Source organism: Sinocyclocheilus anshuiensis, unplaced genomic scaffold (genome assembly GCF_001515605.1).
Source record: "Sinocyclocheilus anshuiensis isolate Anshui unplaced genomic scaffold, SAMN03320099.WGS_v1.1 scaffold237, whole genome shotgun sequence".
In the NCBI taxonomy this organism is placed as follows: domain Eukaryota; kingdom Metazoa; phylum Chordata; class Actinopteri; order Cypriniformes; family Cyprinidae; genus Sinocyclocheilus; species Sinocyclocheilus anshuiensis.
The window spans coordinates 313,959-339,326 of NW_015537956.1; the positions used below are offsets into that span (position 1 = coordinate 313,959).

General features: G+C 38.7%; 1 protein-coding gene across 1 annotated transcript in view; it reads left to right on the forward strand.

Moving 5' to 3' along the window:
- Window positions 1-25,368, forward strand: part of cdin1 (CDAN1 interacting nuclease 1) — an 80,838-nt gene that overhangs the window by 44,211 nt on the left and 11,259 nt on the right. The window contains exons 7-11 of the mRNA XM_016456481.1: window positions 128-207; window positions 646-695; window positions 1,359-1,426; window positions 3,674-3,739; window positions 3,905-4,010. Of these exons, the coding sequence (XP_016311967.1) occupies window positions 128-207; window positions 646-695; window positions 1,359-1,426; window positions 3,674-3,739; window positions 3,905-4,010 (370 nt within the window). The remainder of the gene's footprint in view (window positions 1-127; window positions 208-645; window positions 696-1,358; window positions 1,427-3,673; window positions 3,740-3,904; window positions 4,011-25,368) is intronic.

Sequence of the window (25,368 nt, forward strand, 5' to 3'; positions counted from 1 at the left end):
ACCCTCTGTACGCTCGTATCATCACTGAAATACTACAGGTGTGTGTTCATCGAGGCCCGCTGCAGCTGAACTCTGGACTTTGATCTGATGCATGTGTTCCTCCTCACTCTTCTCTCTCCATCAGCAGCTTCCAGACACGTCCTCAACAACATGCTGCGCGAGCCGTATTCAATTCCAGACCTGCTGTTAGCGAAGCACGTCGAGCAGGTACCAACACTGAGCAGACGTCATCTCATTCTTCCATTGAATACAATCTAAGATGTTTAGCATCTTATTTAGCATCTTTAGTAACTATACAGTGCAAGCAGACTGTGATCAGTGGCTGTAAAACTCTTCTGAAGTCATGTGATACTTTTGTCCAAGGAACAAACCCAAATTTTTCTGTTTTAATTTTCATTGTTTGTTGCTCTTGTAGTAGTCTATACTAATTGTATCTGTAAACTGCTAAAACTCTTTAGTTAGTGCTCAGCGAAACACTGGGATACTCTGTGTTCGTTTCTCAGATGTTCTCATGTGAATCCATCACTAGTCTGAATAATCTGCTAATAAGGTGACGTGTGGCATGCTGCAGTGCATGATGGGTGTTTGTAATGGATGCTGAGGGCCCGTCCCCTCCTGACTGTAATATTTCTTCGCTCTTTTCAGTGCACAGTAAATGACTGCTGTTATGGACCGCTGGTCGACTGCATCAAACTGTGTGTGTGTGTGTGTGTGTGTGTGTGTGTGTGTGTGTGTGTGTGTGTGTGTATATGTGTGTGTATATGTGTGCGTGTGCGTGTGTGTGTGTGAGATCTATAAGCAGCTCTGTGTTCACTGTCTGTATCATGCCGTCTAACAGCCCTCACTTCCTCTCTGAGTGTGTGTGTGTGTGTGTGTGTGTAGTCGGGGGTGAAGGGTCAGAGTGTTTGTCTGTCTGTGGTCACTCATCCCCATCCCTCCACTCTTTCTCTCTTTCTCCATCTCTTTTCATGCGTCAGCATTCATTCACTCTACATCTGCGTGGGTTCATCGAATCTCCCTACAGAACCGCCCCATCAGACCCTGAGCACAGCCTGCGTATACTATACCTGTGTACACAGACACCATAGCAACACCCTAGCAACCCCTCAGAACCCTCTATCCCTGTAATGTTGGCTTTGTGTTGAGTGATGCTACATTCACTCCTGCTACAAACACACATTCCTCTGCTGTTGCCACAGCAACCCTGCTCAGCTGTCAAAGTGTTTCCATGGCAACCGAGCGCAGGTAACCTATAGAAAGGGGTTTGTGAAAGTTGACCATCCCTTCAGCTCCCGTGAGAATGAGAATGTGCACAAACTAAAGCTCTGTGGAGTTTGTCCCTAACCGTGTTCCCGCAGTGCCATCGGTCTGGAGCACGAGGACCTGCTGCGGGACAAACTCAGGGAGAGGAACCTGTCCTTCTTAGGTAAGCCTCAGTGTACCTCAGGAATATAAGAAATATTTATGCTTTCAGATTTTTTTCAGAATCTGTATTTGATTTTTTTTTCGCCCATAAATGAATTTAATTCATCAGGTTTATCAGTAACTGCAAAACCAGAATTCAACCACATCTGTCACCCAATCTGGCATTGGTTTAAAAAAAAAAAAAATTATAATAATTTTTTTTTTGTATATACAGTAAATCTTGATATTTGATATAATTTTTTATTCAAGTTTTATTTTTTTAAGAAAGACCATTTAATTTATATTGTGAAACCAAGCAGTCATGTAGGCTTATGTTTGTGATTAAAACAGAACACTAACATGTTACATTCATAATTGTAGTTTAAATGTTCAAGTAGGCATAAATGTTTCTTGTTTTCAGTGTTACATTACTTATTTGTTACACCTACTCATGTTTACTGCTTTCCTGCACTTACACACTCAAAACCACATATCCCAACCAGTTCTGCCCAATATTGCCTTCCTACAAGCATGCAATATCAAATCTCCTAAATGTATGCACACACACAAATATACTACTACTATTTCTTCCTTGCCTTCACTCATGGCATAGTGTTTTTTGTTTGTTATATATACAATTTCTTCAGACTCTCATATTTTTGTATACACAGTATAATGCGTGCGTGTGCGCAGAATATAAAGCTCATATAATAATGAAGCATATAATATTTAGAGTGATCTCCTCAGGAGGATCATCATTGACTCTTGAACAGAAAATGAACTTGACTTTTTCAAGCTGTATTGTGCTCTCTGTTCACGTCGTTTACTCTCAGACTCGTTTATAATCAGTGTTTATAGATGGTAATTTTTTCAGTTCAACGTCTTTCTTTTTGAGCTCAGTCATGAGTTTATTACTCGTATATGACTGGTGATTTTGAAGTTTTTGTTAAATGTTAGAGGAACACAGCAGCACATTATTAGTATGATGTGTCCTGATGCATGTGTACATGACGTTCCCGGTGTTTTTATGTGTGTTTCTGGAGCGTCACGGGGCAGTAAAGACTGCGGTGTGAGACGGGCGAGTTCTGACCCGACTGAGGGCGATCGCGCTGGCGGGTCACTGATAAATGGATTGGAAACGAGCTCTGCAGCAGCTGAGACAGCTCATTAATTCTAATCAAAGGTGTGATGTACAGACACGATCAGACCCCACACCAAGCCCTCGCCCCTCTCGCCCGACTGACGCTCGCTGTGATTTAATGGAGAAAGCAGGTGTTTCACCAGGACTCAAGGTCACTCCAGCACTGATATAACACAGAGACCTCTCACCCTCCTGAAGAGACGTTTGTGCAGCGCCAGCAAACACTGCTCTTATCCTCCTCTGTGTCTTTACTCTCTTCAGATAACTTTGCTTTAGTTGCACTGACCGAGGGCATCGATGAGCCTTCACTGGATGCCTGCTGCTTGGTTTTAAAGAGTTTTAAAGGCATAGAATCATTGGGAATTATATATACACTACCATTCAAAAGTTTGGGATCAGTAAGACTTGTAATGTTTTTAAAGAAGTCTCTTTTGCTCATCAAGGCTGCATTTATTTGATCAAAAATACAGGAAAAAACAGTAATCTTGCAAAATGTTATTACAATATAAAATAATGGTTTCTATTTTAATATCCTTTAAAATATAATTTATTTCTGTGATGCAAAGCTGAATTTCCAGCATCATTACTCCAGTCTTCAGTGTCACATGATCTTCAGAAATCATTCTAATATGCTGATTTATTATCAGAATTATCAACAGTTGTGCTGACAAATATTTTTGGGGAAACTGTGATACTTTTTTCAGGATTCTTTGATGAATAAATTATTATTTTTACCAAAAATAGTGACATTACTAAAATACAGTTTATAGCCCTGATTTATGTGAATTAGCGTTTTCTAGCAAAGAATAGTAGTAGTTCAATGTGACTAAAATAATTTTATTGACTTTGCGCAATGGTCCAAAGTCCAAGTAAAGTCTCCTCCTGTGCATCATAACTTAAGGAAATAGGGAATTTATTTATGGGGGAAAATCATGTAGTAACAGGGTTGCAGTTTGTGTGTAAGTTCCTTACTTCACGATGAGGACAGTCAGCCAAAAACATCATGTTCAGTTCTTAGGGTCAAAAAGAAGATGGAAAATTGTCTCAATCATCACTTGCACAAAAATAAACTCTTCTAACATTGTAACGTAAACCACTGTAAGATCATGAAATGTGTTTTCCACACAGATGAGAACCAGCTCCGTGCCAAAGGCTATGACAAAACCCCGGACATCATTCTGGAGGTGCCCATCGGTGAGATCTGATGCTAGCTGCTGTTTATTTACTTACTGATTAGAAAAATGCTGTGTAGTTTGTGTTTGTGCTGACTCCCTTTCTCTGCTTAAACACTGCTAGTATGTAGTAAACCTGCCTTCCTAACCTGCTCTTTAGATAACCGCGTGTTGTGTTCTTCTGCAGCTGTTGATGGCCATATAGTTCACTGGATTGAGAGCAAAGCTTCATTTGGAGACGAGCACAGCCATCACACGTACCTTAACGAGCAGTTCTGGAGCTACTGCAACAGGTCAGACCCTAAACCATCTAAAACTATGACCTGGACATCTGTCTGTTAAATTTAAATTAACCTGTTCATTTTGAATAGGTTTGCTAACAGTGTTAAATGCAGAACTGTAATAGTCTTATACTGTGTGAATGTCTTCAGCACTTAAGGAACAAATATTTCTTTTGCATATATTGTAATAATGCAGTTATAATTCATTATTTTTTGGTGAGGGATTTCACAAATATCTGATTAATCTCTCACAACAACAGATTTCACAGTCATGTTTTCACCATTTGTTTTTGACTATTTAATTTGGGATGGACTTATTATTAGTGATCGACCGATATTGATTTTTTTTTTTATAACCGATGCCGATGTTTATAGCCGATATGCAGAACCGATATTTATTACTGATATTTAAGTCCATACTTCACTTTGGTTTTTCCTGCTTTCAGTCATCTTTTAAAAGTGTTGAAAATTAGCAGTCTTTCATGTTAAATTTAATCTTCATATTACAACAATAAAAACATTTCATTTATAAAAAGCATCAGCAGCAACACTAATATTAACAATAAGCAACATAAATGGAGAATGTCTAATGTTTTCAAATGGAGAAAATAAAGGACAGGAGTCATTTGAACTTCATTTTAAACTACAGTTTTAGTAGGTTTATACGATGTTTAATAGGCTAAAGAGTGAAGAATAATTCACTGGATAATGTTAATTCACTGAATAAAATTCTCTGGAATATTGGAATGTAACAAACAAAACATCATATTTTATTGCATTTCTCAACTGGTTTGTTATATCAGAATTATTCATATGCTTTTGGCATTCTAGATTATGAAATGCCTGCTGACAGCGCGGTTTATCTATGCAGTTACACAGAACTAAAACTGCTATCGCAATCGGAGATAATAAACAATCAATTGATTATTTTAGCCTACGTGACTCTGGCTTCACGAGACTGATGAGAATTAAATTTAGCGCTTTTATTTCCAACATGTGCTCATTCATGGCTGTATATTATTTAATTCAGGTAAAGTTATGTGTTTATTGGGACAGGACTTGAAGCATTATCTTACATGACTCTGTGAGTTCGTCTCTATTTCTTAGAGCCTAGCTGCATGAGCTACATATCAGGCATTTATGTAACACATCTAACTTGTGCATTAATGGCTGTTAGGTTAAATAAAGTTTACTAACTACAGCAAATCAAGTAAGTATACTTACTTGTGAAACCGATATTACAAAACCGATATCCGATTATGGTAAAATGCTTAAATATCGGTACATCGATATATATATCGGACAATCTCTAATTATGAAATGTCACTGATCCTAAGGTGTTTCAGACACTGGAACTCTTCCCGTGAAAGCATTGTGTATGTTTGTGAGATATAGAGCACTTTAAATGATGATGCTTTCAGTCAATAATGTTAGAGAAGTTAAGAAATAAAATGTGATGTAAACAGACCTACTGTATTCAGTGGACTAGTAGAACCGTCTCTATCAGTAGGTACATGTTTAACCACACAATGCGACTAATACTCTTTAAGCTCTGGGGGAAATTAATGGAACGTGCTTTTATATGACTTCTATTTTATCCGTTGCGATCCATAACGAGACGTCACTCTATCCATCTGATCTGATGCGCTGCGGCTCCATTACAGTCATATGGATCACATCTTCAGCATTTCTCACGTGTGTTTAGACGTGACACGTCACATGCTGTCATGTTTGTGCGCTGCCTTGTCAGATAAACTTTGGCATGTCAAAAAAAAAAAAAGTCAGGCCCTTCAGAGTGCACCTTTCAGAGCTGCTTGTAATTTTTAATTGACATTTCCATTTGACATTTGGAGCAAAGGACCGCCTGTGTCCACCTTCCCGTCGTCTCCTCTCACTCAGCCAGTCACGTTACTTCATCTCCTCTGTTTACATGAGTTTGAGAGAAATATTGAAAAGGTCAGCGAGTTTCCTTTCCAGTGACCTTCGCCGCCATGTTTTCAATTAGCGCGGCGCACGAGAGTGACACAACTCCTGATTTGCTTATGTTCAAGCATTTCCGTCGTCTGCACCAAATGGCAGCGTTTGCAAGCGCCGTTAATTATTCCCCCTTCTCCTTTAAGTGTTGAGAACCAAGTGAAAAACAACACAACTAATCTCCTCTCCAAAACTCGCAGCAGCCGCCGCATTCATCATCCAAACAATAGTGTGGCCAAAACGCTAACCTCGTAATAAACTCTCGTGAGTGGAGTCATGGGTAATGAGGCTTCTCCTGTAAAGAGCGAAGCAGAGAGACTGTTCACTGATCTGACGCTCAAGATCCGCCGGCTTCACCTTCCCATCAATCTCAGCCGGCTCCGGCAGGCTCCGTGACGGATGTGCGCATAATTGAGTTATCCATCTACTCGGCTATAAGTTGCATTAAAAATTATTCAGCTGATAGTGAATATTAAGCACATAATAAGGCTTGTGTATGTTTTAGTGGAAGCGGCTGAGGTTAAATGTGTCACGTAATGAAATGCGACTCTTCATGCGAGACTGCTGGGAGCGACGGTGTCCTTTCATAAGCTGTTTGACTTTTATATGAAAGAAATAGTTCACACACAAATGAACATTCTGTCATCATTTACTCTCGGCCTCAAATCTCATTTGTCATCACGCATATTCGTTTTGGCATCAATGACATTAACCCTATAAAGCTGCACTATTATGAATTTCTAAGGCCTCTTAATGATCAACATGATCAGTCTTTGCTGTTAAACCTGTTTCACACTCAATCTCCTCCATGTCTTCTGTCTCTGTTTACCATAGTTTAGAGTTGCAGTAAAAGCTCTTTTAGTGTAATTGTAGAAACATCCAGCTTCAGCTCGAGCTTCTCGTGTCAAATCTTGACTGGTTTTTATCAAGTAAGCGTCAGAATAACTGCAGTAATATCTCCAGATGAACACTTACTGGACTGAAGCAGCTCAGCTTTACTTGATTCTCAATCAATCATGTTTTAGAGTCTCAAATCTGATCATCAGGATCTTTTGAGGAGCGTTTGTTTCCAGAAGCTTTACTTTCACTGTTCCTCAGCGGAGGAATGATCTTCACAAGCCTCCAGAACATCTCACATCTTCTGAGGAGCCTTTATTTCTTCAGCTCTCAATCACTGCATTATATGTTTGGATCATTTCAATCTCATCTTACTGAGACAGATTGCTGCAGATATAGAGCAACCGCTGATATTTATAGCATTTTATATCAGTATCTGCAGCACTGTTATAAAGATCTCATTGATTTAATAAATTTGTCATGCTATTGAGGTATCATAAATTAAGTTTAAATCACACACAAACCAGTGTTGTTCTCCTAATGCACACACGTGTTTTCGTCAAAGCAAACATGCGGCTGTTTAACTGTGAGGCTGGGCTTCTGTTTCTACATCCGGCGTATGAACTTTATGGTTTCTTCCATTCATTTTTATGAGTGGATTGGACCATCTTCTTTCATTACAGTGTTCCAACACAAAGGAGATTTCAGAGCATGTTCTAGTTGTGCATGCACTGTGTGCAATCAAACACATTTTCTCACATGTGTTTCTTCACAGATATTAGCTGATTAATAACAAGTGTTTTACGTTCCTGATCAGACGCACACATGCACTCGTCTCATGTCTCACATCATACAGCGCAATATAGATGTGCTTGTAGAAGCCAAACATCTCTGGATGCTTACTGTGAAGTACTGTGTTCCAAACTCTGTTTGGAGTAGAGTTGAAGTTTATTATTTCATTTATCGATTTTTGATACTTTTTCTCTGCAGTCATACCAGCTGAAGTCCAGTGGTTTAACATGTTGTTAATGAAGGTTATTCCAAATGAAGTCGAGTTTAAAATGAACAGTTTCTGTTTTCGTTCCAGATTTCAGTGCATCATTATTTGAAGTTTGTTTTGAATGTGCATCTTAATATGAGACTGCCGTCTTTTCTGGGCTCTTGTATCAGAGCTGAGCATGTTAGCGCTCGTAATAGAGGCTGCTAAAGGTTAGATCTGATAAAACGCTGTCAGGACTTGACAAAGATGATGTATGGCCATATAAAGCACAGTATGGCTCATTTCTCCCTTCGGTCAGAGAGGGTTAATACTCTCAGTTCTGTCATATATATATATATATATTCTCTGGGAAATCGTTGACCCGAACATTTGTGTTATATTTTCTTGAAATCTTTTTGAGACATTTTTGATGGCTGGTGGCTTTGACAATCGTTGGCAATAACATTAGACTCCAGTAATATTAGGCTCCCAGACTGGATCATTTATTTCATATTTTCAAAGAGCTTGCGAGTAAACAGTCTGACATGCTTTATACCTTGATTACATCCTGTTCGTGTATAATTTGAAATATTTCCTGAATTCTCTTTGAAGAATCGGATAAATAAATGTCTTCAGTCAGATCGGCTGTTTCTAAGACAGAGCATCAGACAGTTTATTCAAGATTTATACATTTTAATGTTTTAAAATTAAAAATATATTAATTTGAATGTTTTAAATGGAAAGATTTATACATTTCAATGTTTTATATCCGATGGGCTTTGACTTCTCTGTTCTGTTTTGTCTCATGTTTTCTTGCACCGTTCACTTATGTTTATGGTCACTGTGTGAAGAAGGTGGCCCTTCATCATCTGTGTTGTTGTTTTGCTGGTGTTTAGCATCACACCTCTTATGTCTTGTCCATCCTTGCATTTACAAAATAAATCATGCTTCTTTGCTTGGACAATTTTTCTCCTCATTTTAAAGAAGTAGCAGAAGCTTTACTCTCTCTCTCACTTTCCTTTTATTCTTTTTTCCATTAACCTTGTTTCAGCAGAATCTGTAACCGAGCTCGGGCTCTTTTGACGGTTTAACCGTAAAGAGCTCTGAAGATGCAAAGTTGACACGACAGCATGACGTCAGGAAATCTTTCTGGGATTTGACATTTAACACCGCAGCACACCCCAGTGCAGCGCAAGACGTCTGACACGCACCTCTGAATGCTAATGCCACATGACAAGATGCTTTCATGCTTTACGGATTTCAATGCATATTTAGGGACATTGTTTAATGTGCTCGCATGTAATCCGCACACTTCAGGTCCCCATCAGCTGTGGGATTTAGCTCCCGCTAAGCCTCCATTTCATCTATTTATTTTCCAGGTTTGCTCCCGACGCATTAAATAAATTTGTCGTTTCAAGTTGAGGTTAAGAATGATTTTGACACCAGCGCTCTGCTTAAAAAAGTGAAAATAAAACACTTTCAAGCTGGTTGGAAGTAAAGCAGTATATGACTTGGTGAAGTTTGAGAAGAAGGCCTACAGTGAAAGACTTCTGAAAGCTACCTTTTTGTCAATTTTTCTTTGTTTTTCAACACATTTTTATACCAGGCTCTTTGTAAAAATCAGTCTAATGGGAGAATTCTGATATATATATATATATATATACAATATATAGGCTATATATTCAAAAGTTTTTGAACAGTAAGATTTTTTATGTTTTTTAAAGAAGTCTTGTCTGCTCACCAAGCCTGCATTTATTTGATCCAAAATACAGCAAAAGCAGTAATATTGTGAAATACATTTATATTTGTATATTCTTATATTTTATATTATATATAAATATATTTAATATATAAACATAACATATTTTTCTTAAATGTATGCATGTGTTTGTATTTATATATACATAATAAATATACACAGTATACACACATATATAAACAAAAACTTTTATTTTGGATGCAATTAATCGTTTGACAGCACTTATACTGTATGTATGTATGTATGTGTATATATATATATATTCACATTTAGTCATTGAGCAGATGCTTTTATCCAAAGCAACTTACAAATGAGGACAATGGAAGCAATCAAAACCAACAAAATAGCAATATGTAAAATCTGTGACATTAATAATATATAAATATTATATAAATGCTATATAGATATATAGCAGCACATCAGTAATGATTATAACCATTGCTATCAGCACACATGAAGGCCTGAGGTGTTTTATTTCATATTTTAATAAATATCACAAAAGAGTCGCTGTTAATAATCAGTGCAGCAGACAGTATCATCACATCCTTTTATCTTCTCATGTCTCGATGGCTTTAGTCCTTTATAACTGGATTGTTAGTGTGTCTGGCCTTGATTATATATTAGTTAAAGGGGTCATATGATGCTTTTTTAAAGATCATTATTTTGTATATTTGGTGTAACAGAATATGATGACATGCTTTAATGTTAAAAAAAAACATTATTTTTCAAATACTGTACATTATTGTAGGTACATAGTGAGGTAGATATGTGGGGGCGTGTTAGAACGAGCCGTTTTAGGGGGTGTGGCAGAGTCTTAACTTTGATAAAGAATATCTCTTTGGTTTTGAGACTTTAGTCTTTGCAACTTCAGGGATCTTATCTATGCACAATCAGCTTGTAACACTCCAAAAAGAAAGGAAAACTTGAAATCGCATCATATGACCCCTTTAAAGTCTAATCAGAGATGTATTAGGATGGGAACTTTGACCTTTGATTTCCCTCATTAATTCTCTCTAGGGTCATGGGTTTGATTCCCCAGAAATGCTTGAAGTGGTTTTGAACTTTATTTCTTCAGTGGCACACAAATCCCATCATATGCCTTCAGAAGACCTGGAATATGGTGCATGAGTCACATGGTGACTTTTGTGTGATAATTACATGTTTTTGGAGCTTTAGAGCCACTGGTCAGCTTCTGCTTTCACTGTATGTAAAAGAGCAGCGTGAACATTCTGCTGAACATCTGCTCGTGTTCCACCGAAGAGAGGAACACTCTTAAAAATAAAGGTGCTTAAAAGGTTCCTCACAGAGATGCCATAGAAGAACCATTTTTGGTTCCACAAAGAACCATTCAGTCAAGAACCATCTCTTTCTTACCTTTTTGTAATCTGAAGAACCTTCTTTCGCCACAAAGAAGCTTTTGTGAAACAGAAAGGTTCTTCAGATGTTAAAGGTTCTTTATGGAACCATTTAGACGAAAAGGTTCTTCTATGGCATCGTGAAGCACGTTACATTTGATTCTAATAATTCTGTTTTGAGCTGTTCCTGTAATGACAGCACTGCATGTGTGTGCTGGTGTTTCTGATCTAAGTTTAGTTGAGCAGTGAAAGCTGGAGTTTGTCCGCAGCTGCGTGTTGCATTTACTTCATCTCTACGAGTTTGAAGACTATTACCATCAGAAGCAGTTGTGCTGTGCACGTCTCCAGACGTCCAAACTACAACTGTGCAGATCTCCAGATCAGCGGATGTGTTTATACGAGCGGAGCGCTCATGTACAGTCGGTGTTTCCACGAAACGTCTCTTTAAATCACAGTCGCTTCTAGAACCCATCTGCAGGGCACCTTCCCTAATTTGGTGATGAGTGTTTGGCTAATCAGTGAAGTCGACAGCAGTTCACCGTCTCCGGAGAGTTTATAACTCTGAATAACGTAACGACAGCGGCAGTTCACACAAAACTGAAGTCTGCCTGCATTTACTGTCGTGTCGTTCTGACCTTTGTTCTGTGGAACACAAAACAAGATGCTATGCCAAATATTTGAGCTTCTCTTTTCCATTCAACCGAAGTCTTCAGGATTTAAATGGCCAAACTTCTCAAGGCATCACAACAGTAGTCCGTGTGACTCATGCTAGTTTTCTGAAGTTAGCTTTTTGTGAGGAACAGACCCAAATTTCAGATGCACATTTCACACCTTATTGACATTTTGTGTGTTAGAATATTTAGATGCGTCTGTATTTGCTTCTTGCATGTTAGAAAGGTTGGTAACACTTTAGTATAGGGACCGATTCTCAGTTGCTTATTAGCATGTTTATTATTAACATATTAACTGTTTATTAGTACTTATAAAGCACATATTCTGCATGACCATATTCTACATCCCTAATCCTACCTGATTCCTAAACTCAACTACTACTTTACTAACTATTAATAAGCGGCAAATTAGGAGTTTGAGGCAAAAGTTGTAGTTAATGGTTTATTAATAGCAAGAACCGGGACCTTTGAAAGTGAAGTGTGACCGAAATGTTGAATATATGTGATTTTAGATTTCTAGGGAAAAGTGATTTCAGGAAATATTTAAATTCAAGTTTTTATGTATAGCTCTTTTCACAATACATATGACTTCAAAGCAACTTGTTTATAGTGCTGCGTGGTAAAATTGGTGAAATTTTCTTGACCTGGTAAGAACTCTAGCTGCTGCATTTTTGAATAACTGTAGCTTGTTTATTGAGGATCCCAGATAATGTATGCATGATAATAATGGAACAACATGATGGTTAATGATGATAAAACTCTCATTTTTGGTTGAACCGTTCCTTTAAGCTGTTGGTTTTCCTCCGCTTCGTGTCATGTTCATTGGAAACATTTGCTGGAAGAGTCACCTCGTATACGCAATGGAAAAAAACCCTGCCATGGCCCGAGAGAATGTTTGTGCAGTTCACTGAAATACGACCGAGCTTGTCAAATGGCAGTTTGAATAAGAAAGCAAACATATTTTAATCAAGACTCGGACAGAAAGGGGTCACCGAATCTCAGCGTTTGATGTCACACTATTCCGATGGCACCGCGTGGAAAGCTACCCGTGACCCCATCCTAAAAAGGAAGCAGAGGGATGAATGAATAACTGCTGCGAGGTCTTAGCATGTTAAATGCTGTAATCTTCCCAAAGCGTTCCTTCCTGTCGGCCCTCCTCTCAACTTCAACCTCCGACCCCTCCCTACATGCATCACGGCAAATGAAAGCCGCCCGTGGCGTTAGACGGGAGGACAGAAAGCCCCTGGGTCCCGTGTAGTATATACCCCAATAGTTATTGCTGCGTCTTCCTCGCCGCGCAGATAAGGGCCGGGACTTTAGGTGCGCACTGTTGACACAGCACTCTTATCACCTTCATTGATTTAGAGCAAACCCCTTTGACTCAGGTCATTGTGTGCTGAAGTTATCCATCACCCGGGCGTTTGGTTTCTGCCCACGTCTGTCTCCAGTGTGTCTACATGTCTTAATAAAGTGCACAGAACATGCACCTTTCGTTTGGACTCGTCGAACAGTCCTTAAATTGTTATTCCACAGTCTTTTTTTTAGATTTGAATTGCCACGTTCAGAGAAGAAGGAAAGACTGTGTTAACTGTGACCCTGGAGCACAAAAGCAGTCACAAGTAGCACGGGTATATTTGTAGCAATAGCCAACAATACATTGTTATGGGTCAAAATGATAGATTCTTCTTTTATGCCAAAAATCAATGCCAAAAGCTTGTGTAATTCCTAGTTTCCCGTGGCAGAAACAGAGAAGGAAATAGAGAAAAATGTGCGTAGCTGCTGTTCCAACTAAGCAAAAAATGATGTGTTCAACCGAAGCGAGTATGTGTTCTACTGTAAATATATCAAAACTTAATTTTTGATTAGTAATATGCATTGCTAAGAACTTCATTTGGACAACTTTAAAGATGATATTCTCAATATTATGCACCCTCAGATTCCAGATTTTCAAATAGTTGTATCTCGGCCAAATATTGTCCTATCCTAACAAACCATACATCAATGGAAAGCTTATTTATTCAGCTTACAGATGATGTATAAATCTCAATTTTAAAAAAATTACCCTTAAGACTGGTTTTGTGGTCCAGGGTCACAATTGTGTGTCCAGAAGATGGATGTTCACACAGACTCGAATTTGAAGTTCAAGTGTCAAGTTTTTCCTGGAACGGAAAACGATGAAATTATACTTTAAATTCGCCATGATTTGTTATCATAGCTGTCACCTTTCTCATGCTGGAGTGACAGAATTGACAGAGGCAGCTGGATTATATGCTATGAAACATGCATGCTAAAAATAGTTCTTGGAATAAACAGCCTTTGCATTGTGAGGACTCGCTGACACGTAGCTCACACGCTCCCTCTGCATTAGTGTGACTGCAGTAATTACACGTCACTTCATAATCATAGCTGTGGCAGGTAGTCTGCAAGCACGGCGGATCTCGGATAAATACGTGGTCCGCTTAAAATCATTTTTATGGTTCTCTCCTCACATTAAGCGTCTGGGAGACCCGACTCTAAAACACGTCCGATCTCATTACACAAATATGGATATGCTAAATTAGGTTGAGTGTGCTTATGCCCACCGCCCCCTTTGAACCGCCGCCGACTCACGTGTTCACGGCAAATGTAGGTCTTTAACTCGTGGAAGTTGTCTCAAGTTTTATCCCTTTGGAAGATGATGTGGTTTTGCAATTCAAATATTTGCTCGTTCTGTTTCCTCGTGCAAAGCGGCTTTGAAGCCGTCGCTGGTGACAGTGCGAGCGTGACAGCACTAGTGCATGCTCCGTATTAAAAATACTGCGGAAACGCCACATCAAAACCCGCATGCAAATGCTTTGCTTTGGGTTGGTGAGGATTCTCGGGTAAACAAGGCTACTTATGACGGCTGATGGGTTGACGAGTCGCTTTAAGAGCTCTTCAGACTGGAGTGCGCTTGATTCCTCATTAATTAACCTGATTCTGTTCTTTCATCATACACAATGGATGTCTCCTTGAGTGGATCTGTTGCTTTACACAAACACTACTCGACTCTTTTTACTCGAAGGGCTCTTGCTCTTGTGAAGGAAGCGTCCCGTGAGCAGCTGTAGACCTCGAACGCACAGAATATAGAAGACCATTAAGAATTGCTGGAACCCTGTAATTTCATCCCGTTTTTATTCTTCCTCTCTTCTTCTCCTCCCCCCAACAGCAATTAATCTCATTTTTAGTACAATTTCCAGCCCTTTGCTGGAGTCAGCCGGAGTCCTGTGTTTTGTTCCTATTTGGCCCGGTTCCTGTGCATAGTCATTAAAGGCCCAATTAATGTCACCCTGTAGCTGAAGAGTGCTCATTTTTATTGGGGAGCTGACAGTTGCCGCCACGAGTGGCGCAGTGTAATATGCATTAATTGCCCCGTAACACTGGTAATTACCAGTTCTTCAAGCCTCTCAGTAAACTGTCATGCCCAGACAAGACTGCTTTGAAATAGATTACTCATTAGGGAGAGCTGCCCTATTTTCCAAAGGGGCTTGCTGTGTTGGCACAAAAAAAAAAGATTCGAGCACTAAACAAATAGTTGCCAAGAGCAATTTCCTTTTACAACTTCCCAGTGACGGTCTTTCTGTCCCGTCTTTCTTTTTGTCGCTCATGGGAGGGTTGTGCCGTAATGACCCATAGTGCTCACTGGACACCTGTTCTGTTTCATTTAATGTGGTCATTGCTATTTCTTTGTAATTTTTTGTTAAATTTACTAGCAATTCCTTAGTGAAAATGGTTTAAAAATTAATACTTTTTTTTTTTTTTTTTTTTTTCAGTGTAATAAGTATACAATACGCAGATATTGGTGTGTTTTTAGTTAGACTACACACAAATTCATTGCTGGCAGACGCATGACAATTGAAAACGTTCTAAAATCAGCTCAAATTATTATGATTGATCTCGTCTGACTGGATTGAATCAGAGTTTCAGGCTAAAAAAAATTGTCCCTGCAGCACAAAAGCAGTCTTAAGTCGCTGGAGTATATTTGTAGCAATAGCCAACAGTACATTGTATGGGTCAAAATTATACATTTTTCTTTTATGCCAAAAATCATTAGGATATTAAGTAAAGATCATGTTCCATGAAGATATTTAGTAAATCTCCTACCGCAAAATTGACCCTTATGACTGGTTTTGTGCTCCAGGGTCACATATGTGATTTTCTGTGAAATTGGACATCTTGACTACTCAAATTCTGACTGAAAATCAGGCCAAATATCTGGGCAGAAGTCACGTTGTGTATTCTAAAAGCATTTTTCTTCTGTTCAAGCATTTACACATTTACAACTATTATGTCTGTGAATTATCTTCATTTGAGTGCTTTTTTCAGCAAATATTCTTTCCTTTTTGAGTGTAATAAGCATAGACTGATATATTTTACCTTTTCAATATCGCATAAAATATATAAATAAACACAAAACATTGCTCACGCCTTCTCCACTGATGGCTTTTTGACCGATCTAAAATATAATTTTCACCAAAACTGATATATCTCAGAGCTTACTCTAAATTGGTCAGAGTGGTGAATTGAAGTGGCCAACTTGAAAATGAATGAAATCTGTGTGGGGAACATTTTCCCGATCGCGCGGGTTGCTTTTGTAATGGCTTGGATTATCTGTGAATTGTTGAACGTAAGCACATCTTAATGCTATGCTTGCTCTGTGAGGTTTGAATCAGAGGTTTCAGTGCGACTGCTGCTCGTGTGACCTCTCGATTCAGTGTGTTTCTATGTAAAGAGGGCATGTTAATATTGACCCAGCGTACGAGAGCTCAGAGGATGTCAATACAACAGCAGCACGTGTAATGACAGCATCAGCCTTTGATAAGAAAGGAGACACCAAACCAAACCGCAACCCTGATCTGCTTTGCTGTTTATCCGTCGCAGTATTTCAGTGTGGAGGTGTTTGGGTGCCCTAACAGAAGAGCGTTGTTTTATCTCCTCGCCGCACCTGCTGCAGGCAATCTGCCGCCCGTCCCTTCAAATGAGTTCTGTCAGAGGCTTTCTCATGCTCAGCATGCGATGCGCTAATGAAAGGAGATGGTACGATTTCCAGAGAGCAGGTATCAGAGAGAAACCGCGGCCCTCTGTCACTGATGAACCTTATTATGCCTTTCATTAGCACATGATCTCTGTGTGTGTGTTTGTGTTGCTTGAGCACTTATCAAATTGTTTATGACAGAACTAATTGGGCTAATTGATGACATTAAGATTACCTGTCAGCTATATGCAGCCGGTGACAGGCGCGGGCCCCAAACCATCATACGGGGGACGGGGCCGCTCTAATTTGATGTGGACAGGCTTCACGGGGCAGAGCGAGTGGCTAAATGGAGTTCCCTTTGGCTCCCTGACAGAGAGATGAGGCAATTTGAGGCGAAAAGTGAAAGAAGATTTTTCCCCCGTGTTTTAGGAACATCAGAGCAGAATAAATGTCTGCGGGCTGCCGTCGCTTCAGCTTTCACAGAGGACACGACTGCAGCTGTCGCTCGGATGCATGCAGCGGTTTGTGTACATGAACACGATTATGCATATGTGTGGAAATATCATTTGTGACCCTGGACCACAAAACCAGTCATAAGGGTCACTTTTTTTTAAATAAATAAGCTTTTCATTGATGTATGGTTTGTTAGGATAGGACAATATTTGGCTGAGATACAACTATTTGAAAATCTGGAATCTGAGGGTGCAAAAAAATCTAAATATTGAGAAAATCATCTTTAAAGTTGTTCAGATTAAGTTCTTAGCAATGCATATTACTAATCAAAAATTAAGTTTTGATATATTTACGGTAGGAAATTTACAATATCTTCATGGAACATGATCTTTACTTAATATCCTAATGATTTTTGGCATAAAAGAAAAATGTATAATTTTGACCCATACAATGTATTGTTGGCTATTGCTACAAATATACCCCAGCGACTTAAGACTGCTTTTGTGCTCCAGGGACACATTTGGCTTGCAAGAACACACAATAACTAGGGCTGTCAGTTTAACAACAACAACAAAAAACATGTTATTTGTGCAGTCAGAAAAGGCAAATCATCAAACACATTTACTGAGATCAGGAGGAGACGTTCACATGCACAGCACACTGAGAACTGGACACAGCGTCATGCTGTGTGAACGGCACATATGAACGGGTATGGAATACACAACATGACTTTTAAAATCTGATATCTGGGTATCTTGCCAATGTTTGCCATTGGCAAATAAGCAAGAAAGGGATTTCAGTCAGCGAGCGTAAACACTCAGCGTTGACTCATCTGAACGCCTCTGATTGGCTATTGCATTCATAAACTCAACAGAATCGTGTGTGATTGGTTATAACACGCAACACTGTAAGAACACAGAAAAAGAAACATGATGGAACAAATGATCCCTAATACTAATTATATAGTATTACTAACATAATAATAATAATAGCTGTCTTGCTATCGTCAAAGGCATCAGCCACAGGCGATATCTCTGACTATTGTCAATACACGATACTATCATCTATCGGCACAACACTAGTGTGAGCGTGGCTTAAGGGACACTTAGTTCTGTGAACACTACCAGACTTTTAAGGTCATTTCAAGCACACACAAATGGCAAATGAAAACAATATGTGTACTAAAATCAGCTCAAAATATCAAACGTGTCAAGCAGGGCTCAATGTGATTTGGAGGATGGTGTGGTCTAAGAATGGCCCTGTCTGTCAATATGCATGAAATAAAATGGTCAATCAGTCTCTTGTTCTGTTGGTAAGGCCTATATAACCTTCAGACTTAAACACTATTACAATCACATTTTGTGGCTAAAGCATAGCATGCTCTCTGAATCTCATTCCAGTTTAGTTTCCTACTAATGAGAGCTTAAATTCAATTTTGAATTACAACTCTACTTCCTGTTTGCAAACCTTAATTCAATTCAAATTGATGAACTGAATTGAAATTTAAAGGCGTTCTCAGTTCAGATTCATTTTCCAGCAGGACAACAGCTCAAATCCTTCTGAAAACCCTCTAAAGGGCCGGTCACGCTGGATTTACTGTTCAGTTCACTTCCATTCATATGTGAATGAGGGAGAACGGCCACGCAAGTGCTTGTGTACAATAGGTGATTTATATTCTTACCTACATATTTGTGTAGCAGAAAGATATTCAACCAATAGAGCATGCATCTAAACTCCATCGACTGAAAATCAAACATGAAGAAAACTCAATACAATACAACAAAGCCTTTAGAAGTCAGTTTGCAGTGTCTCAGGAAAGATTTATATATTTATTTTTATTTATTTATTTATTGGAGGTCATCTTATTTATTTGAAGTGTTGCCCATCAGTTTTTTTTTTTTTTAAAGCATTTTGTTTACATATTAATATGTAGTTTATATGTGACCCTGGAGCACAAAAGCAGTCATAAGTAGCACAGGTATATTTGTAGCAATAGCCAACAATACATGTTATGGGTCAAAATTATCCATTTTTCTTTTATGCCAAAAATCATTAGGATATTAAGTAAAGATCATGTTCCATGAAGATATTTTGTAAATTTCCTACCGTAAAAGCTTTCAGATGATGCATCAGATGATCTCAGTTTCGAAAAACTGACACTTAAGACTGGTTTTGTGCTCCAGGGTCACATATATAAGCATATATTAATATATAGTTTATATATAGCACTTAAGGAAGGGGGAGATGTATTTGATAGGTTTCTAAGATCTGTCCAGAAGTCTCCCTCCCCTTCCTCTTCCCGTTCCTTAAGCTCTGAAAGGTCAGCGCTGTCATCCTCAGAGAGCCGTCTGTTTGTTTCCTTTGGAAAACAGGGTTAAACTGTCGGACTGACAAACCCCTGAGCCCACCAACCTCAGCAACCTCCAAACGAGTGACAATCAGTCCAGACCGCCCGAGGGATGCTGCTTGGCTTTGCCGTGACCCCTGCTTGTCGCCGTTTGATTCCTTTATTCCATGTTTGGAGTATTTAACGTCCAGTTTGATCCTCTGGATAATTAGTTTAGCTGCGCTCTCATGTCTCGCAGGTTTTGGAGGCCCAGAGGTGGACGCTTCACCCACTTGAGATTTGTTTGCTTTGCAAATGTTTTAAAATGACAGTGAAATCTGATTTGCAGTGCAGCTTGCTAGTGAAAACATTGAGCAGCTTTTATCTCCAGTGCTGCTTCATCCGTCCAGCAAATCACACGCTGACGAGGTCTGTTTGCACAGTTGTTCGTTTACATGTCAAATAATACCTTTTTTCATGCAGAGTGATAAAAAAAATCAGGGTTCAATGGTGGATTTTGAATATTGCACATTTATTTATTTGTATTTTGTTTGTGTGTGTGTGTGTGTGTGTGTGTGTGTGTGTGTGTGTGTGTGTGTGTGTGTGTGTGTGTGTGTGAGTGTGTGTGTGTGTGTGTGTGCGCGCACGTGCGCTTTCACCCAAATAATGCCTAATTGGAAAAGATGAGATATAGGGATGGGAATCTCTAGACACCTCACGATTTGATTCGATTACAATTCAGAGGGCTGCGATGCGATGATAAAACGATGCATCTTTTGTTTTAATACAGATTTTCTTTTTTCTCACTGTCTAATTTTTCAAGCAAAGTATTTGGAATGACCCATAATGAATTTACTTCCAAGATCTTTTATTAAGTCGAGTCAAGTCAAGTCACCTTTATTTATATAGCGCTTTTAACAATACAGATTGTGTCAAAGCAACTTTACGGTATTAAATAGGAAAATAGTGTGTCAATGCTAAAGGACAATAGTAAACACACTAAATTTTCAGTTAAATGCAGTTCATCATTGAATTCAGTGATGTCATCATCCAGCTCAGTTCAGTTTAAATAGTATCTGTGCAATCAAGTCAATCACATTGTGCAGAGGACTTGTCTTGCTCCTGTGGTCTTGTCCCGGTGGCCGTCTAGGAGACAAGGTCTTCACTGGGGATCTGTATCTGGGGCTCATCTAGTTGACAAGGTCTCCGCTGACATAACTATGCTTTCTGTTAGTTTTGCAATTGGTATGTTTTGCGGGGCCACGAAGAAATATAGAGCTGAGTATCATCAGCATAACAGTGAAAGCTAACACCGTGTTTCCTGATGATATCTCCCAAGGGTAACATGTAAAGTGTGAAAAGTAACAGCCCTAGTACTGAGCCTTGAGGTACTCCATACTGCACTTGTGATCGATATGATACCTCTTCATTCACTGCTAAGAATTGATGGCGATCAGATAAGTACAATTTGAACCATGCTAATGCACTTCCATTAATGCCAACAAAGTTTTCTAGACTATTCAAAAGAATGTTGTGGTCGATAATGTCGAACACAGCTCTAAGATCCAGTAGCACTGATAGAGAGATACAACCACGATCAGATGATAAGAGCAGGTCATTTGTAACTCTAATGAGATAAAACAAATGGAAGTGTTTTGGCAAGTCAACAACAAGTTTACAAAGAACCAAAGAGAAATTAAACTTGTGCCTGTAGCAGCATACTTGTAGTAAATTAATACAGATTTAAGCTTAGGTTTTCAGACTTAATTTTTGACATTTGTGAATCGATTCAGAATCGTCCACGTCCGCATCGCAGTGCATCTAAGAATCGAAATTTCCCCCACCCCTAATGAGATGGCAACTGGAATTAAAGTTTCCCTATTTCTGCCATTTCTAGATTAGAAGTATTGTTTTATTTTAAGGCTTGGTGAAAGGCTCTCATTGCTCATCATAGTGAGTGTTTAACTGTTGAACTGAGCTGTTTTTTTTTGGACTCTGTGTGTTTATGTGTGAGGGGCCTCAGTTTCCCACCCAGACATTCAGGGTCCAGCACTAGTTAGTTGACCGCTGAGTAGGGCCCCATGGGGTCCCATGAGTCTCGACCCCCAGTGCGCTGAACATTGAACTTCAGCTCCTGATTGCTGGTGAGATCATGATCTGATGCTTCTCAATGGGCAGAATTATATATATATACACACACAGGATCTTTCCACCCTCTCTCTCCTATTTCAGTAACGGCTCAGTATTATCAGTATTCTGTAGTGAAGGAAGCGTTGAAATGCATGATGTTGCTGACATGTTGATTTAGTCACAGTTACACCAGCAGAGGTGGCGACTTGGACGAGAGCCAGGCCTGTTTTCTCATTGGACGCTCTTTGGATGGGCTTCACTTATTTTTAGGGTCCTTTTCCTGTGTTTTTTCTCTGGATGTCTGACAGCCAGCTTGCACACCTATTCATCAGCGCTCTTCCTCCAGCTTTCAGTGGAACGCCATGATTCTGATTCACCGCTAAAATAAGCTTCTCGTGTCTCCTGACTTTTTCTTATAGGATTACAGACACAAATCCCTGTTATTTGCAGAGAGACTATTAGACGTGAAGCAGAAATAGTAGCTAGTTTTAAACAATGTCTGTATTATAATCTGATGATTTCCGTCTCCCACCTCCACACAAATCACACAACAATATCATACCAATATCAACTGTATTATTTTTCTCTTTTTTCAAGATTGTTATTTCTACAGATTTGAGGCCCCATTTTTACAAATATTCTAGTGTTGACTGCATTCATCAAGTTCTGTTAAAAGAAAAAAAAAAAGAATGTTTTTAATTTATGAAAAATGCCAAGTAATTTCAACCCTGTTACATTTTTTTGCCCCATTACAAAAACTTGGATATTCCTTCAAATTACTGTATGGTACATAGGGAATGTTATTTCGACAGCTCATTCAATCCCCCGTTTATACAAATATTATACTGTTGACTGCATTCATCAAGCTCTGTTACCAAAGTTATTGTAAGAAAATAATTTGTCTTTCATTTATATGAAATCCATAATCTGTCATTTCAGCACTTTTATCCATTCTATCCAAGTTATTAAATGCTGAGGGTTTTTATTGTTTATTTCAAGTAAACTGTGTAACATTCAAACAAATCAGGGTTTAAAACTCAATTCCAACAAAGTTTTCTCAAATTTTAACATACATAAGCATTTTTAAATGTTCAGATAAAAATCTGTATTTGATCATACAAATAGTTTCTGAAGCATTTTTTCAGAAATTGACAGAGATCGGAGATCACGCTGCGCGCACACAGAAACATTCAGGAGCTCAGAAACTTGTCTGTGACTTTTTCGATACTGAATCACTATATTATATTTCTCAGCAACGAGGGGGGTAAAACCGCTGTTTTTGAAGCAATTAAACTCAGCTTCTCTCTCTCTCTTTCTCTCTCACTCAAAATGGCCATATTTGAGAACAAGTTGAGTAGTTTGCATCACTGGATATAGCTGGCGGTCATTTAACATTTCTATCGTAAAACAGTTGACTAATATTAAACGATTTGCAGCTTCCATCTTACCTCGCTCTCTTTCAGAGTTAAACTGACGCTTTACGCTGGAATTCGCGCTCTGCTTCTGAACAAAATGAAGCATTGCTTGGTAATTGGTTGAGCTAAATTGGTATTATCTAATTGTGTACTTAAATTTAACAGCTGAATTCATTACTTACCTTTCTATCAAAGTTATCTGACATTATCAAGATGAATTTGTTCAACTCGGAGTTCTTGTCATATTTTATTACCATTTTCTAAACTATAGCGAATAAACTGTGATATAATGTGAGAAATGTTGAAGGTGTCTGAATAAATTTTGGTTTGACTGTACATATAACTTTATAGAAAGAGCTCTGTTGTCATATAGTCATGAACAGCATAAACTTATGTAATGTTTCGTCTGACCTCCTAAACCTGATGGAGGTTTTCTGAAGATCCAGCGCCTCCTTTCACGGATCATTAGCTGAAAAGAAGCACTTTTAGAGTCGCATGTCAGTAGAAGCTCTGGGTCTCTGTGAGCCGGGCGTGTTTATCTCAGAGGAGGGTCTGGAGACGCCGGGGTCGGGACCAGACTGCGCTCGGGTTACACTGCAAACCGCTGCTGATTACAGCAGGCTCGCCTCTAATTGGAAACACATTAGTGCACAGGGTTAAGAGCAGGATTAGATGCTGCTCGCCCGACGCAGAATGGAGGCCATTTGAAGGGATTTGTTTAGATGGCCCCAGAGAGGACAGCTAATTATTCACCGGGGCTGCTGGGAGTTCAGCGTAACAGGTTACAGGAGCCGATATCCCCTGATGATTCTCATCAGCAGCCCAACTCTTACCCATAATGCAGTGGCTTTTCATTATGATGACACGAGGTCTCATCTGGTAACGAAGAGCAGCTATTGTCCTGCTTCTCATTTGTCCTGACTAATAGATCCTGCTGTTTTTAGCGGATGATTTATTTTCTGCATTCTGAAGTGGGTCTTGGTTTCATTATGGACCACTTCATGCATCATATCTGTGAAGTAAAGTGCTGTAATGTTTTAATGAGTTCGCAGGAGGTCTTAATGAAAGCTTCCGTCCATTTATGTGATGGAAAGCAGCACTGAGGCCAATGGAGAGCAGAGCGCTCCACTCCTACTGAACCATGGGTCATCCGACACTCGATCTGAGGCGAGAGGTCAAAGGTCAGCCTCTTACGAGCCCACTGTCCAATGATGATCTTTACAGCGGCGGGAGCTTCTTCTTCTGAACAGTGTTGGGGGTAACGCATTACAAGTAATGCAAGATATGTAATCAGATTACTTTTTTCAAGTAACTAGTTAAGTAACGCATTAATTTTTAATTTACAAGAAGATATCTCAGTTACTTTTTGAAATAAGTAACGCCAGTTACGTTTTTATCCATTTGTTGATTGAATCTCTCCTGTCCCCATGTTGAGAAAAACTTTAGTTCTAGAATAAAAGTGAACATGCATTAATTCATCTGACTCACAAAGAAAACAGATGCAGTATTCCTCAAAATGAATAAAAACAGTGAAATGCAACTCAGAAAATGACGCAACCTGCAATAATTAAGTATGTTAAATAATACAAATATCCTTTATGTATTTAATCCCATTTTATTATCCAGTGTCTTGGATGCTGACCTTCGATGAGCCAGTTCAACCTTATTATTAAGCAAAAATGACTCAAGATAATCTAACATTTGTTCTTCTTTTTTTTATTGCTGAAGAGTATTGAACTTTCTTCTACGTTCTACTGTTACATTTCCTTCAGCCTGAGACATATTCATTTCACTTCTGTTGTGAAAGGGCTTCTACTTTTGGCTAAAATACACCTTTTTATATTAAAAACAAACAAGCAAGCCCTGCCCAGATTTAAAAAGTAACGCAAAAGTAACATAACGCATTACTTTCCATAACAAGTAACTAAGTAACGTAATTAGTTACTTTTTTAGGGAGTAACGCAATATTGTAATGCATTACTTTTAAAAGCAGCTTTTCCCAACACTGTGAATGAACATCTGCAGCTCATCAACATCTTGCTGTGAGGTTTTCCCTCTGGATGGTTTTCTGCATGTGCCTGTATGAGTTAATCATGTGTCCGGGTCTTATTTTACAACAAAATCCAAATAAATTAATAAGAAGTAAGGTTTTTCATAAACAAAGGCCTGAAGGTTTGTTAGTTTTCATTGTGATTGTATTTTCATGACAAAAGTCACATTGAATCACAAAATAATACCAAGATAATCAATGTATACATTTAACGTTACAAGTTTGGAATAATATTTATTTATTTATTTTTATGTCTCTCATGCTCACCAAAGCCGTATTTATTTAATCAAAAATACAGCAAATGCAGTAATATTCTGAAATATTATTACAGTTTAAAACAGCTGTTCTCTATGTGAATATCTGTTAAACTGTAATGTATTTCTGTGATGCGCAGCTGTATTTTCAGCATCATTACTCCAGTCTTCAGT